The sequence below is a fragment of the Haplochromis burtoni genome, unplaced genomic scaffold, assembly GCF_018398535.1.
Source record: "Haplochromis burtoni strain Fernald_Lab_line unplaced genomic scaffold, NCSU_Asbu1 Contig_647, whole genome shotgun sequence".
NCBI classification, from domain to species: Eukaryota; Metazoa; Chordata; class Actinopteri; order Cichliformes; family Cichlidae; genus Haplochromis; species Haplochromis burtoni.
In genome coordinates, this window is record NW_024583008.1 from 90546 (window position 1) to 106376 (window position 15831).

The 15831-nt window shown below is 49.9% G+C and overlaps 3 protein-coding genes across 7 annotated transcripts; 1 reads left to right on the forward strand and 2 right to left on the reverse strand.

The window, feature by feature from the left end:
* Positions 1-1150: 1150 nt before the first annotated feature.
* Positions 1151-6827, reverse strand: entr1 (endosome associated trafficking regulator 1). 3 transcript variants are annotated; one of them, XM_005949465.3, is made up of 9 exons: positions 6693-6827; positions 6509-6615; positions 4178-4272; positions 3939-4080; positions 3782-3855; positions 3591-3702; positions 3413-3475; positions 3194-3333; positions 1151-2564 (listed from the first exon to the last, which is right to left on the reverse strand). In XM_005949465.3, the coding sequence occupies exons 1-9, from the start codon at positions 6733-6735 to the stop codon at positions 2474-2476; spliced, it is 867 nt and encodes a 288-aa protein (XP_005949527.1). In that variant the 5' UTR covers positions 6736-6827; the 3' UTR covers positions 1151-2473. The 3 variants fall into 3 exon arrangements, with proteins under 3 accessions (XP_005949527.1, XP_042070977.1, XP_014185491.1); XM_042215043.1 differs by having other exon boundaries at positions 4178-4389; XM_014330005.2 differs by having other exon boundaries at positions 6488-6615.
* A 110-nt stretch (positions 6828-6937) lies between these two features.
* Positions 6938-13991, forward strand: chek2 (checkpoint kinase 2). Of its 3 annotated transcripts, none has more exons than XM_042215041.1 (15): positions 6938-7117; positions 7289-7559; positions 7944-8158; positions 8263-8395; positions 8479-8569; positions 8635-8731; positions 9109-9162; positions 9275-9339; positions 9953-10052; positions 10146-10232; positions 10317-10480; positions 12970-13085; positions 13378-13463; positions 13664-13738; positions 13817-13991. In XM_042215041.1, exons 2-15 carry the CDS (start codon positions 7298-7300, stop codon positions 13925-13927), a joined length of 1656 nt encoding a protein of 551 aa, XP_042070975.1. In that variant the 5' UTR covers positions 6938-7117; positions 7289-7297; the 3' UTR covers positions 13928-13991. The 3 variants fall into 3 exon arrangements, 2 of the variants coding, with proteins under 2 accessions (XP_042070975.1, XP_005949526.1); XM_005949464.1 differs by having other exon boundaries at positions 8034-8158; XR_006053139.1 differs by lacking the exon at positions 12970-13085 and having other exon boundaries at positions 13817-13881.
* A 96-nt stretch (positions 13992-14087) lies between these two features.
* Positions 14088-15618, reverse strand: gstt2 (glutathione S-transferase theta 2; the record flags this gene model as incomplete). The annotated part of the gene is given in 3 exon segments (XM_005949466.2): positions 14088-14484; positions 15109-15285; positions 15468-15618. Coding segments are annotated over 3 exon segments (475 nt in total), but the record flags the coding sequence as incomplete, so codon positions are not given.
* Between the last annotated feature and the right edge of the window lie 213 nt (positions 15619-15831).

The following is a 15831-nucleotide window of genomic DNA, read 5'->3' on the forward strand; positions in this document are numbered from 1 at the left end:
ATGAAGGAACCTTTTAAAAAAAACAAGCGCGTCCATGCTCACAGGTGTACACACGGGTGATCACACCCACAAACTACACCCTTTTTGGCTCCTACCTCAAAGCACACTGTGTTCTGTTGATCTTATGTGCTGCACAATAATGTTTAATATTTAGTATTTACTGTCATATTCACATATATCATTGTGATGTTGTTTATTCTATTACTCTTGTTCTCTTCTGCTTGCTTTCTTTTTTCTTTCTCAGCAGGTGATCCAGGTGATTGATATATGCATTTTTTTTCTGCTCGTTCTTGTTGGTTTTTGTCTTTTGCCCTTCTCCCCCGTCCCTCTTCTCAGCTGTTTCTCTTTCCCTCTTTCTTTCTCCCCTTCTTTCCCCCAGTCAAGTCTGTCCCGTATTCAGTAAGTGAAAATAAAATAAACAATAAAAGGTGAATCAAATGGACCATTACGGCAAGGCTGGGATGGTCAATTTGGTAAAGTAAATCCGTTGGGCATCTTTCTTTGCCTTTAGACAACAATTCTGATGCAAAAGAGCCAAACGGGACAGGCAGAAAAAAATAAAAAAATAAAAATCCCAATATAAAGTGAGAGAACACTCTCGATCGTCCCCACAAACCCTCCACACCACATCAGGCACAAAACGAGACCTCGGATCAGTCGAAAAGCAGGAAGCGAAGCAGTCCGTTAACACCGGCACGCCATATCCATCCACTGACATTTTGAAATTCATATAACTCTGTTATAATTCAAACAAAACATTTTCATGACTTTTCCTGAAACTGACTTTTTCATCAAACAGGGAATTTTGAGTTGTGTGTGATAAAAAGAAAAAGATTAAGACCACCTAAAACTGCCCGACATGTCATTTTGACTCCTTCGGAATGGATGTAAAACTATTGCCTAGCAACACTTACCGTTTACACGCATGTTGATATGAAGGCGGCTGTACCATGAGCTAAAGCGAGCACATTCATCCTTTTAAGTACCTTAAATAAATAAAGTAAACTTCATTTAAAACCAGTCCTAACTCACAGAGCTCCAGTTCATCTAACATTTTCTTCCATTTCACTTTTACTCAGTGCTACATCCTGGACTCTGTTTGGCTGCAGTTCACACTCCACACCAGCAGGTGGCAGTAACACACCATTTCTTATTATTGAACATTTTTATTTAATCATTATTAAACATCAGGTCTCTCTGTTGGTACATATTAGTTGGTCTGCCTGGTTACAGCAGGATGTAAGTTAACTTAAACGAGTCAACAGTCCTGAGTCAGTCGAACGATCGGAGTCCTCGAAGCGACGCCAGCTCAGTTTAGGCTTTCTGTGTATTTCTCATGGCTTCATCTGCTGTTCTGCTTTCTGTGGCTCATATTTTTCATCCATTCTCTTCCTCTCATCCAGGTCAGGGTCACGGGGGGTGGGGCTAAAACTTTCCCAGGTGCCTGTGCGTACAGGGTACACCCTGGACGGGTCTACCACAGGGCACACAGACAGACACACAGCCAGTCACCTGTTTTATATTGTGTATCATAGTTGGTTTTGTATATGTGGGTAATGACCTGTCTGATCGACTGTATCAGACACCATGCTTTCTCTTATTTACTTGTTCTTGTTTCCTGGTTGTCTCTTTAGCCAATCGTGTTTTTCTCGATGAGACGCAACAAATACGAAAGCTGCACTTCTGCACGGGCGGTGAGGATGTTTCCCTGTTTTATACGAAGTAGAAGCTGCAATCAGTTTTGGAAAAAGTCACGCATACATCCTTATTTATCCAGGTAAACACTCTGACACGCCCCCTTGGAGCTGGGACATACAAGATGGCATCTTTACCTTATGTTACACTAACGGTGGCGATCAGGATACAGCCGGTTAAAACCTGCCAAGATAACCCAGGATTTGATCTGCACATTGGGGGGGTGGCGTGTGCCACATTACAAACCTGACACGAGCTCAGCACGAATACATGAATGTTTACAGAACAATGAAACCGCTTCAACTTTGTTTTATCCTATTTTATGTTTTCTGCTTTGACTACTTTTGTCAACAGATGTGCTATATAAATAAACTTGAACTTGCTGCCAACAGGGGGAAAAAAGACTATTGAAGCTCAGCGCACGAAGCCCCCAGACCCTCCCGTTCTCCCCATAGTGGTCCGAGGGATCCTCCAGGAATGGTGACGCTACGTTCAGGACAGCTGATTGGCCTGCCACCTTCAGGAAACCGACGTTAACCCTGAAGTCACCCGGATCAGCCAACAAGTCGTCTTCGTGGTGCACACCTCCGATCATCAGAGCGCTTTATTATCACAGAGTTTATGAATCAACATGATGCTCGGCCCTCACACAGTCACAGTCCACCAATCAGCAGTCAGCATAGCTGGGGCCTTCCAAAATAAAATACCTGCTGACCTCTGATCTCACAGACAGACCTCTCCTGGATGTTTCCATGACAACCAGGAGGTCCGAAGGAGTTCAGGACTCTGAGTTCAGGGAGGAGATTTTATCGATGGACTGCAGCAGCTGAGACACCAAACGCAGAGTCTCTGCTTCCCCCAGCAGCTGCCTGCAGAGACAGGTGAGACAGAGACAGGTGAGACAGACAGGTGAGACAGACACAGGTAGAGAGAGTGAGACAGAGACAGGTGAGACAGACACAGGTGAGACAGAGACAGGTGGGAAGGAGACAGACAGGTGAGATCAGACAGGTGAGAGAGACACAGGTGAGACAGAACAGGTGACGAGAAACAGGTGCAGAGAGACAGGTGAGACAGACGACAGGTGAGAGAGACAAGAGACAGGTGAGAGAGACAGGTGAGACAGACAGGTGAGACAGAGACAGGTAGACAGAGAGGTGAGACAGACACAGGTGAGAGAACAGGTGAGACAGAGACAGGTGAGACAGAACAGGTGAGCAGAGACAGGTGAGACAGAGACAGGTGAGAGAGACAGGTGAGAGAGGACAGCAGGTGAGAGAGACAGGTGAGACAGACACAGGTGAGACAGAGACAGGTGGAAGAGACATAAGCAGTGAACAGGTGAGACAACAGGTGAGACAGACACAGGTGAGACAGACACAGGTGAGACAGACACAGGTGAGACAGACAGGTGAGACAGACAGGTGACAGGGAGAGAGTAGCAGCATTAACAGCTTGGTGTTGTGGCTGATGGCTGTATGTGTCTGCAGGTACTGACCTGATGGAGGAGTGGGCGTGGCTCGCCATCTTGTTCAGGTAGTCGGATGCCACCTGAGCATTTTGCCTCATCGTCATGACGACCTGAGACTCCATCGACTTCAGACCGTTGTTCTCAGCCCGCAGAGAATCCACCTCGGCCTCAAACACACACACACACGCGCGCTGATACACACAGCCAGCAGATTATCAATAATCAATGATTCATTCTCCATCTCACCTGCAGCTGCTGTAGCTCCGCCTTCAGTTTGGAAACGGCGTTCTCCGCTTTCACCGCTCGCCTCTAACATGGACACACGTAGAGTATTTTTACACACACACACACACACACACACACACACACACACACACACACACACACACACACACGTTCATGCAAACACTGTGTTTGTGTGTACCGTCATCAGGTGGAGGTTCTGCTCCACAGAGTGAACCATGCTCTCCAGGTCCTGGGCCTCCTTCTCCTCCTGACGCCTCCTCTGCAGCAGCTCCTCCGAGAGCTGCGACGCCCTGGGAGACAGAGGCATGCTGCGTAAATGATTGGTCAGCGACATATTGCGGTGCTGTCCTGTGATTGGTTGGTACAAACCTGCGTTCGTTCACTTCGGCTCTCCTCTGCAGCTCCCTGACGGTCCTCCTCAGTGCTGCGTTCTCCTCCTTCAGCTGAGACAGAACAGGAGCTCATTAACACGCCTGTTCTGCTTTGTCCCACGCTCCCTGAACTAAGTGCTCCGTGGTTGGGTTACCTGCTGCGTCTGGCTGCTCCTGGCACTCCTCCTCCTGCAGAAGGTGGCTGGCTCAGCCATTGAGGTCTCGTCATCTCCTTCATAGTTCTCTCCTCCTCCTACTGCACCTCCTCCTGCAGCTGCTTCAGGTTTGGAGGAGAACCTGGTGACACAGGTGAAGGTGACTTCACGGCAGGTGCAGTTTCATCTGCACAGAAGCTGCGCGGACATTTTTACGCCCCGCCCTTCATCTGACTCACCTGGTCTCCTCCTCTTCTTCTTCCTCCTCTGTGCACAGGGAGGAGGTGCTACCAATGCCTGACTGGAAGCTCCGCCCCCACTCCTCCTCCTCCTCCTGATGAGACAGACAGAGGCTGTGTGAGGCGGGTCGGGTGTATCCTTCGTAGTCCACGCTATCCCAGGATTCACTGCGAATCTGAGGTTGAAGAAATGTTTTGGAAAAAATGGCGGCCTGTCGAAGGGAAGCGGTCCAGAAACGGACGAATGTTAGCATAACGAAGAATCTGAAAACACGTTAAACTCAGCTAACCTTCGGCGAAGTTAGGTGACGTTAGCGATATCTAACATGGCTCGGGTCGTACGAGCTTTGGTCTGTTTGTCGCTGTGAAGCCAAACGTACGTCAACGTTTACACCGAGCAGACGGTTCAGGCTGTGCGCCAAGTGTGTTTACGGGGACCAAACATCTGGCCCGTGGACTGTGCTGAGGACACAGACTCAAGCATGCTGCGCTGAAGTTCTCATCCTGTATAAGCTACTAATGATAGACAGACCGTGTGCTTAGAGGAGAAAACTGTGTTTTCATCTGTTAACAGATATTTGATCAAGTTTTCTGCCTTTGTTGTTAACGGCGAATCAGTCGCAGGTATTGAATTTGAACTGAAATGTACGAAATTATATTCCATAACCAACATGCTGCTAGTTTCACGCTATTATGGGTAGGCGGAGCCTAAAGAAGCACAGGCTCCCGGTGTGATTGGTCCTTTTGATTGACACTTCAGGTTACACTGTGGCAGCGGCAGAAACACTGTTTTTAACTGTCCAGCCGTGGAAATACTGACTCCTGTCAGTGGGTTGTTGATGTCGAAGCATGAAGGAGGGGCCTAAGGGAACACCTGTCACCATCTTACAGTGACTGCAGCCATTCCCCAACCCTCTGTGAGTGGGACTCATCAGTGGGTTAGAGTGGGCCCATACTGCTGTGTCAGTCGTTATGCAGATGTCCTGTTTATAAGGTTGGAACCTGCAGTCAGCTGACACTGAAGGAGTCACCTGATGATGAGACTCCCACTGAAAACGTCCAGATGAACACAACCAGCTTTTTGGGATTTTCCTAACCTTGAACTGAACATGAGCAACACCAAAGAGATGGTGGTGACCTTCTCCAGCAGGCAGAGGGATCTGGCTGCTTCAGTCACCACCACCATCCACGGGAAACCAGCGGAGGTAGCTGAGGAGTACAAATACCTGGGAACCATCTTTGACAAACACTGAGGAGATTCTCAGGAGGTGCCACCAACGGCTACACCTCCTTAGGAGCCAGCACACCCATCATGATGACTTTTTACTACGTCTTCCTGGAAAGCATCATGACCTTCTCCATCAGCTGCTGGTTCCACTCCCTCAGCCTTCATACAGGAACAGACTGCAGCACACTGCATCAGTGTCTGGCAGGTTTTCAGCCAACAGGCCTCAGACAGGCAGCCAAAATCATCAACGACCCCGCTCACATTCTTCACCCTCTGGGCGCCGCCGCCGCTGCATTTCCTGCAGGACTGAGAGGAGGAGGAGCGCCACCTTTGTCCCCAAAGCAGCTCTGCCTTTTAACTCCAGCCAATAAGAACATTTCCCCCACCAGAAACAGGAACTACTCTCTTCTTACACTACCGACACATTATTCACTTTTAGTCACTTTAATTTTAAAACTGTATATTCTGTGTATTTATTATCTCACTCTTATCGTCCTTATCATCAACGTTATGCTGCTCTGTTGTTTGTTACTTGCCCCTTGGGGATAAATAAAGTCTTTCTGATGCTGAGACTCCTGTCTGCTTAGCGGCGTGACGCCGGAGCTGGACTACAAAAACGCACATCTGACTCCACGCTGTGTTGTAACCTCGGTGGTTTGTGGTCGTTCCGAGGAGGAGCAGGTGGGGTCAGATGACGTCACAGAGCATGTGTTGTGTCACTGCAGGCGCTCAGTGTGGGTCTGTGCTCACAGCTGTGACACGCGTGTGTTTGTGACGGAGACGCTGTTTTCTGCAGATTTTGAGAAACAGCAGCTGAGCTCAGGTCACCTCTGCAGTTTCATGAGAACAGTTACAGCAGCATGACGTGGGCTGAACACTCAGCGTGGGGCCGATGGACGGTTTGAGTCTGAGCTGCGAGCCGATTACACGCTCGCCCCACAGCGATCACATCCACGACCGCCACAGCGCAGCGGTTTGAAGTTTGTGTCACTCTTTTAAATATGCACATGTACACGCGTGTCACAGCTGTGAGCACAGACCCACTCTGTGTTTGTGCTCGCTGCCTTAGGACAGAGGTGCACCTTCAGCTGTGCAGCTCTGACCTCAGTGCGTGCCTGCTCCGGGTCCGGGTCCTGGTTCTTCCAGCGCAGAAACTCTCTGAAGGAGAACGGGTTGAGCTCCTCCGCCTCCACCTCCTCCACCTCCTCATCTGCACACACAGAACAGCTGGAGCTGTGACGGAGGCTCACATGGCGACTGCAGACCCCCTCCCCCCCGGACACTCACCGTCTGTGATGATCAGAGTCTTGCCGCCTCTCTGGTTGGACATGTCGGACTCGCAGACAGGTGTGCAGACAGACACGTGGCTCGCTCCGCGCCCTGACTTCCGTTCATGTATCGATCATAACTATCGATCAACCTCTGAATCTCCTCTGCGGGACCAAACCAAACCCGGAAACACCAGCCGACGGCTCCCGGTGCACGTGATCCACATTCCCACTTATCATTGGCTGGAACCACTTCGTGACGTCAGAGAAAAAATAGCCCACAAGGAAGCGCGTGTCCCGCAAGGTCCCGGTCAAGAAATCGAAGCACGCGTCGCGGTTCGTGGACGCGCAGAGACCCGGATGCTGGTTCTGGCTCGGCTGAGTGCAGAGCTCGCTGAGAAGGCGCGCGCACACTGACAGCACCGGCGGGGTTCCGGTTTCACGGTGAGTGTGAGTCTCGGACACGCGGTCTGTGTTTGAACGCTGCCACAGTGGGGCGTGGGGATGTTGCACTGTGTGCTCTGGGGCTCCGAGCCCACGGATGTCCAAGATCCTGCGGCAGAAACCCAAACTCTTCTTCTCTTGTTCTTGATTTTGTCTCTCATGTGTCTGCAGAGCTGAAGGATGTCTGAAAAGGGGCCTCTTGAGGGGGAGCGTCCTCAGTCCCAAACCCAGTCCACCCTGTCCCCGTCCCAGGCCAAGTCCCAGTCCCAGCCTGGTTCCAGTTCATCCAGTGGGCCCAGCTCAGCCAGTCAGTCATCTAGTGGCTCGGGGACTCTGAGCAGCGTGGACACCATCCCCGTAACGCTCGCGTCCGTCCCAGAGGAGCCCGAGCCGCAACCCTGGGGCCGCCTACTGCCCATGGTCCCGGGCTTCAGGAGCCACGGTACCGCTGCTCACAACACGCCGGCACGTCCTCTGTTCACTCTGTTCTTAATCAGGTTCCATTAAACTGAACATATTGTGCTGTGTCTGGAAATAGTAATTAGTAGAATTAGCAGCAGAATTAGCATAATCAGCCAGCCGAGCTCTGCTGTTCCATACTTTAAATAACACATGAAGTAATCAGGATACTTCTGTTCAGCAGACAGTGCTTCAGGTGTGACAGATCTTTAGACTGTAGATAAAAGATGGACGTGGCATCCTGGTTTTTTTAACACCTCTTCCTGTTTCAAGCAGTGACCAAAGGATGAGCTAGCTGCTGCTGCTAATTAGCAACCAAATAAAATCCCAGAATTGCAGGTTTTGTAATTCCACGGGGGGACAGAAGACTGCATAGAGGAGCACTTCCTGTTTCCTGTTTGTTTGTTTACAGACTGCATAGAGGAGCACTTCCTGTTTCCTGTTTGTTTGTTTACAGACTGCATAGAGGACCAGTACCTGTTTGGACGGGACTCCAAGTGTAACTACGTCCTGGAGGATCCAAATGACCGAAATTCCAGAAAGTTCCGAATCTACAGCAAGAAACACTTCAGGATCTACAGAGTGAGACTACTGCAGTACTACTACCACTGATATTAGCACTGATCGTACTGTGAGTACTGCGCTCACGGGGCTTTAACGTCACCCTCTCCACCTGTGTGTGTCAGGAGGGCTCGGAGGTCTTCGTGGAGGACCTCAGTAATAACGGCACTTTTCTCGATGGGATTCCAATCGGGAAAGACAAGAAGCTTCCTCTGGTCAATAACGCCGTCATCTCTCTGGCTGAACAACGAAACCGAGGTGACTCCGCCCACCAGAACAGCACCTGAAAACACCTGGACACCCTGGTGCCGGTCTCACCTCCTGCTCATGTCTCTCTGCAGTCTTTGTCTTCATCGACCTGATGTCGGACGATCAGTCCAGCCTACCCAGAGACCTGCAAGACAAATACCTACTGACGCGACGCATCGGCACGTGAGTTGTGTCGTGGCGTTGTGATGTCATTTCCTGTGCCACCCTGCTGACTGTGTGTGTTTCAGAGGAGTGTGTGGCGAGGTCCGGCTGGCTTTCGAGCGATCCACCTGCAGGAAGTTTGCAGTGAAAATCATAAACAAGAAGAACTTTCAGTCTGAAGGGGTGAGTCGCCTCATCTGCTCTCTGATTGGCTGAGACCCGCTGCTCGTTTCTTTCGACTGCGTGTTTGTCAGCAGGTGTGATGGTGTCAGTTCATTTATGAATTTTAATAGCGTCAAAAATGCAGACACCCCTCTCTGTCAAACTAACAGTGCACTGCATGAAATCACCACTAGGGGGGCGGGAAACTCTCAGTACACTGCTTAATTTAAATATTTCTGGTGCCAGCCAATCAGGTATTGAATTGAACTCAGTTTAACCCAATGAAATGTCAGCAAGGTGTGAAAACACAGATACCTCCCAGAGAACTACAAACATGGCGTCTCAACCTTATTTTGAGTTGAAGGGGAACAACAACTTATTTTTCTGTCCAATCACAGACGGCGACACGAAACGCAAAGACAGAGATTGACATCCTGCAGAGGGTCGACCACGTGAGTAACACCAACGAAGAAGAAGAAAAAGCACAAGTACAGGAACGCTCCTTTATCGCCAGTAACAACACTCATCCTTCCTTTCCTTCTCTTCACTCCTTGTCTCCTGCAGCCTTGTCTCATAAAGACGGAGGACTTCTATCAGACGGAGGAAAGTTTCTACATCGTGTTGGAGCTGTGCGTGAAACTCCACCTGTCTCTCAGGCCACGTCCACACTAATACGTTTTCGTTTTTTTTCTCTCCATTTTGGCCTCCCGTCCAAACTGAGACGCCGTTTTCGCTCAAGGAAAACGCCGCGTTTTGAAAACGGATACATTTGAACACGGTGCTTTTCCAAAATGATGACACATTTTAGTCATGTGATGCAGTCATGTGACCTATTAAACTGAGATAGCGGAGGGCGTTACACAGCAGTTGTTTTGTTTGACAGCCCTATTAAAGATCAACATCAGCCTGTACATGCTCCTGAGAGCTTTTCTTCAAATTCTTTAATTCTCACTGGCTTTTGCAACTTTGTACTTTTGTGTTACTCGCAGCAACGACTCCACCTCATTGTGAGTCCATTTAAAAAACTCGGTGCTTTTCCTCCACATTTTGCCGACGTGTCAACGAGCCGGAACGTAAATAAACGGCAGACAGAAATGAGGCAGGTCGAATCTTCTTGCATTTCACGCATGTGCAGGACTGGAACGGAAGCGTTTTTGGCCGTTTCAATGTGGACGCACAACTCTGTGAACGCTAGTGTGGACGCAGCCTCTCTCTCACCTGTGTCTCTCTCTCACCTGTCAGGATGGAGGGGGGGGAGCTGTTCCACAGAGTGAAGTCGAAGCAGCAGCTCAACGAATCTGTTGCCAAACTTTATTTTTACCAGATGCTTCGTGCTGTTGAGGTTAGCTGGTGTTGCTATGGTAACGAGCACGCGCACAAACACACACAGGTGCAGCGACTGTAACTGTGTGTGTGTGTGTGTGTGTGTGTGTAGTATCTCCACAGTAACGGGATCATCCACAGAGACCTGAAGCCGGAGAACATCCTGCTGTCCTCACAGGACGATGTGTGTCTCATCAAGGTACGTGTGCTCACCTGCAGCATCACCTGCAGCATCACCACCTCCTCCCTCCTCACTGAGTGCGTGTGTGTGTGTGCGCGTCAGGTGACGGACTTTAACCAGTCTCGGATCCTGGAGGAGGCGGTGCTGATGAGGACTCTGTGTGGGACTCCATCTTACCTGGCTCCGGAGGTGTTCACGCACGCGTCCACCACAGGTTACGGGCTCGCCGTGGACGCCTGGAGCCTCGGCGTGCTGCTCTTCGTCTGGTAGGCTCCGGCCTCCTGCTGCAGGGTGATGATGGATGATTTGTGTTGTCAGGGAAACGCTTTCGTTCATTCACCTGTCGCGCCGCCTCGACTCGTGCGCTCGCTCGTTTGCCCGCCTGGTTACCCTCGGCACATGAAAACAGAGCCGCTGCCGGCACGCCAGAGTCTGTTTCTACTTCCTGCGTGGAGCCATTGACATCGATCGCACAATTGATCTATATTCAGACGAAAAAAACTTCAGAGTAGAAAAACTTTATTTTTTTTCTGTAAAACCCACAAACATGTTTAACGAATCATTTTCATAACTTGAAGTGCAAAAAGAAATTTTACATTTCTAAATAAAACAATTACAACACAACACACTGACCGCACACTGACCGCACACTGACCACACTCTGACTACACTCTGACCACACTCTGACTACACTCTGACTACACTCTGACTACACTCTGACTACACTCTGACTACACCTGACTACACTCTGACTACACTCTGACTACACTCTGACTACACTCTGACTACACACTGACTACACACTGACTACACTCTGACTACACACTGACTACACTCTGACACACTCTGACTACACTCTGACTACACACTGACTACACACTGACTACACTCTGACCCACTCTGACTACACACTGACTACACTCTGACCACACTCTGACTACACACTGACTACACTCTGACTACACACTGACTACACTCTGACTACACTCTGACACACTCTGACTACACACTGACTACACTCTGACTACACACTGACTACACCTGACTACACTCTGACTACACCTGACTACACACTGACTCACTCTGACACACTCTGACTACACCTGACACACTCTGACCACTGACTACACACTCCTACACTCTGACTACACACTGACTACACACTGACTACACTCTGACTACACACTGACTACACTCTGACCACACTCTGACTACACCTGACTGCACTCTGACCACACTGACTCACACTCTGACTACACTCTGACTACACTCTGACTACACTCTGACTACACTCTGACTACACTCTGACTACACACTGACTACACTCTGACTACACTCTGACTACACACTGACTACACTCTGACTACACACTGACTACACTCTGACTACACACTGACTACACACTGACTACACTCTGACTACACACTGACTACACTCTGACTACACACTGACTACACTCTGACTACACACTGACTACACTCTGACTACACTCTGACTACACACTGACTACACTCTGACTACACACTGACCACACTCTGACTACTACACTGACTACACTCTGACTACACACTGACTACACTCTGACTACACACTGACTACACTCTGACTACACACTGACTACACTCTGACTACACCTGACTACACTCTGACTACACTCTGACTACACACTGACACACTCTGAACACTCTGACTCACTGACACACCTGACTACACCTGACTACACTCTGACTACACTCTGACTACACTCTGACTACACTCTGACTACACTCTGACTCACTCTGACTACACCTGACTGCACTCTGACTACTGACTACACACTGACTACACTCTGACTGCACTCTGACTACACACTGACCACTCTGACACTCTGACCGCACACTGACCGCACTCACACTGACCGCACACTGACCGCACTCTTCAAACTTCCCCCTCTTCCTAAACAACCAAGTGCCACATGTTGCCATATCATTTTTTGATTGGTTGACATGGTACACAATAACACCAATAGGGAAGTGTTTGCTAGCACTGCCCGTTCTTCCTGCTGTAAACACAGTTTTATTCAGAAAAACGTGGCGTGTACTTTTATCATAACTCATTCAGACTCTATCAGAACTGGTATAAAGTTTGAAGTCCGCACCTTCGACCCAGGTTGAAACGAGACTCTGGGTCGCTGGTTGCTGTGTCGTCTTAAATTGGTCTTCTGATTTTGACGCGCACGTACCTCTGTCGACCCCAGAGTGTTAAACGTGCTCGTGGGCACGTGCTTTTACACCCATGTTCAGTCCCTGGTCACCTGACCTTTGACCTCAGAAAGGCTCCTCCCTGGGATGAATCCGTATTACATACAGACAGAAAACGCTGGCTGTCAGCGGCAGAGTCTGACAGAAACGGCATTTCTGCAGCGACCGGCTGATTCCCGAGACCTCGGCACGCGTCGCTGTCCGAGGTGTTCACAGCGTCCTACGCCTGCTCACACCACCAACGAAGAAGAAGCAGAATACGCGTCCGCTTTTTATCCCTGTAGGACTCGGTTTCCATAAATGACTCGTGGTTTACGAGTCATTTATGGAACTTCGGCAGCGATGTCACCTGGCTCCTGCAGGCGTGTGACTGTCGAGGAAGCCGCAGAGAAACAGCCAGGGTCAGAGGTCAAACATCTCCACCTGAAAGCTGTGAAAATTTCTATGTAACGTTTGATGATTTGCTGAAACTCCGGCTTCATCACTGAGTCCTCCTCTCTCTCCTCCCGTGTCAGCCTGGGAGGTTACCCTCCGTTCCACGAGAGCTTTGGTCATCAGTCGGTCACCGATCAGATCATCAGAGGAGAGTTCACCATGGTTCAGTCCAAGTGGACGAGCGTCTCTGATCAAGGTACGAGCTGCTTCAGTTGAACTTTATCGATACTGTTAGTGATGACGGGCTCGCTGTCGGGCGCTCGCTGAGATTTTTCTAGAAATGAGCAAACGAGAGCCGCTCACACCGCAGAGTCACCGTCAGGCTCACGGTGTGTTCAGGTGTGTCAGTGAGTCACTGCGTGTTCCACAGTGCGTCGGGGGGCTCAGGACTTTTGCACAGCACTGTTTTGGTTCCATCTTGTTTGTAACCTGAGGGTGAAAGGCGGAGCTTCCTGTGTTTGGACTCACATGACCCGTTTGTGTTTCAGCCAAAGACGTGGTGAGGAAGCTGCTGGTCGTTGATCCGATGAAGAGGATGAGCATCGAGGAAGCTCTGCAGCACCCCTGGCTACAGGTAACGCCTCACCTGACGCCCCCCCCCCCAAATAACCACACACCAGGCTGTGTTCAGTGTTTTTGTAGTGACTCCGCCCTCAACGATGGCGGTTGGCTGTCTGCAGCACAGCTGACGCCACAGCAGCAAGTCTTAAGAGGGTTAAAGATGTTCAGGTGCATTGTGGGAAGTGTAGGCTGCTCACTCTGTGATGGTTGCAGGACCAGAAGATGTTGGAGACGGCGCACAGGCTCATGTACCCGTCTGCAGAGGGAGGGGGGGCTGCTGCTGCCATGGTAACCACACATACACAAACACACACACAGTACAACCATGACTCTGCCTCCTGATCCATTGAGCTCCTCCCCCTGCAGGAGGCGGAGTCGACCTCAGGAAGACACCTGAGGAAACGAGGACGAGAAGGAGATGGCGAGGAGCAACATCCTGCCAAACGGAGCCAAGACCCGCCCTCTTCCTCTGTGTAGTCACATGTCTCTGCTGCTGAACCTGGTGTAAATAAAGTTTTCTAATAAAGATTTTTACATTTTTGCTGAGTCTCTTTAATGTGCTCGTTTGAACACGCCTACAGCGCCGCAGCTCCTCCTCCAGCCTGCGGGGGGCGCTCAGTCACAGACACTCAAGGGGCAAAGTACAAGCAGCTTTTTTTATTTTCATTTCAAAGCTCATTTCCTGTTAAAGTGCTTCAGCTGATTCAAACATTGAACTCCAACATTGATTCATCGATATTTATTGATTCTGTCATCGATCAGAGTCCAGGAACTCTGTGATGGCTCGAAGGCCTCTGAGGTTTTTAAAGCAGAGAAATCAAAGTGAAATTGAGCCACTCCTTCATCCTCCTCACACCCTCGACTGACTCCTCCCCCTCATGCAGATGTCACAGACGGGCTCGGCGGCGGTCTCTGAGGGCATACAGGACGCTGTGAGCTTCGTCAAATGCCTCACCGACGGCCGACTGGACTCGACTCCTCCACCGCTGCAGCTGAGGACGCTCCTTCAGGACGTCTCTGCCCCCGCCCAGAGGCTGCAAGGAGACACACTGAGCATGCTCAGAACCATACAGACACAAACACAGGGTACGTTCAGAGTGCCCGCTCCTCTCGGGAGCGTTTCTAATCACAGCTGTCAGTCCTCAGAGTAAGGAAAGGAGCTTCAGTGCTTCCTTTAGCAGAGGAGACAGTGGAGCATCCTTCATGAGAAGAGAAGCAATAATCTGAACTCAGTCTGTGAAGGTTCTCAGACATCCAGCTCATTGTAGTCTGAGGAGCTCAGAAAGAAAAGCTTTGGGACTTAATCAGAGAAGCTTCTTCAGTTCTAAGAACAACAACTGGAGAGTCCCTAAGAGGGTCGTGGACCCCCTATTGATCCTCTTCCTCATCACAAGAGTATCATGTCTGTAACTGCTCGCTGGGGCAGGGACAAGTTAAAAAGTGCAACACAAACAGACATGCTCTGCTTTTAAAGTAAAAGCTGCACTTTTGTTGGCAGCAGTGCAGAATTACAACTTTTACTTTGAAGGGGAAGCTTCTCCATTTCCTGTTTGTGTCTCAGTTTCACTGCAGCTGTTTGGAGACGAGCTCTCTGAACATACCCAAAGAGACAAAAGGCTTCTCTGAGGGGGGCGGGGCTTGAGCATCCAGAAACTGACCTGCGTGAGCTCGCACGTCGCGAGCAGGTCGGCCACAGTGATGTCATCACCGCAGAGGAAAGGCTGGCGGCGAAGAAACATGGACTCCAGTTTATCCAGCGTGTCGTCGAGGTCGGAGAGAGCACGATTCAAACGGGCTTCATCCACCGGAGAGCCAGACTGAGCTGGGAGCAGCACCTGAGGTGGGCGGAGACACAAAGCACACCTGAGCTCCTTCATGGCATTACAGCAGCTTTATATTCCTGATGATGTCAGAACAGGTGCGCCGTCATCACAGAACCCCACGCTGCAGTCTCCTGATCAGCTGATTTCAGATATTTGAAGACGTGTTTTACAAAATCAGGATTTTGGCTCCATACCTCCAGGATGAAGACTTTAGCAGCGTGCGGTCGTGTGTTGGTGTGATGCCACGCTGTGTACTCGTCCACTCGGGCTCGTCTCTCTGGTTGCCGTGGATACCAGTGCTCTGGGACATCGTACTTGGTGGTGAGGTACTTCAGGATGGCGTCGCTGCAACACATGACACAACCTGACGTTTACACTGAGCATGTGATTCCGACGTGACCCGTCCTGCCTCACAGGAACACACTTTAAATGAGTGAGCGTGTGTGTGTTTTAATCTCTAAAGTTAATTCAATTCAATTTCAATTTTATTTATATAGCGCCAAATCACAACAAAAGTCGCCTCAAGGCGCTTCATAGACACAGAGAAAAACCCAACAA

Bases quoted from the DNA above. Each gene is read 5' to 3' on its own strand.
- chek2 (XM_042215041.1), top strand. From the start codon at position 7,298: ATGTCTGAAAAGGGGCCTCTTGAGGGGGAGCGTCCTCAGTCCCAAACC. The intron at 8,570-8,634 runs GTGAGTTGTGTC...TGTGTGTTTCAG, and splicing joins CTGACGCGACGCATCGGCAC to AGGAGTGTGTGGCGAGGTCC. The intron at 13,739-13,816 runs GTAACCACACAT...CTCCCCCTGCAG, and splicing joins GGGGGGCTGCTGCTGCCATG to GAGGCGGAGTCGACCTCAGG.
- entr1 (XM_042215043.1), bottom strand. From the start codon at position 6,735: ATGTCCAACCAGAGAGGCGGCAAGACTCTGATCATCACAGACG. The intron at 3,856-3,938 runs GTAACCCAACCA...GTTCTGTCTCAG, and splicing joins GGAGCAGCCAGACGCAGCAG to CTGAAGGAGGAGAACGCAGC. The intron at 2,565-3,193 runs GTCAGTACCTGC...CTGTCTCTGCAG, and splicing joins CACGCCCACTCCTCCATCAG to GCAGCTGCTGGGGGAAGCAG.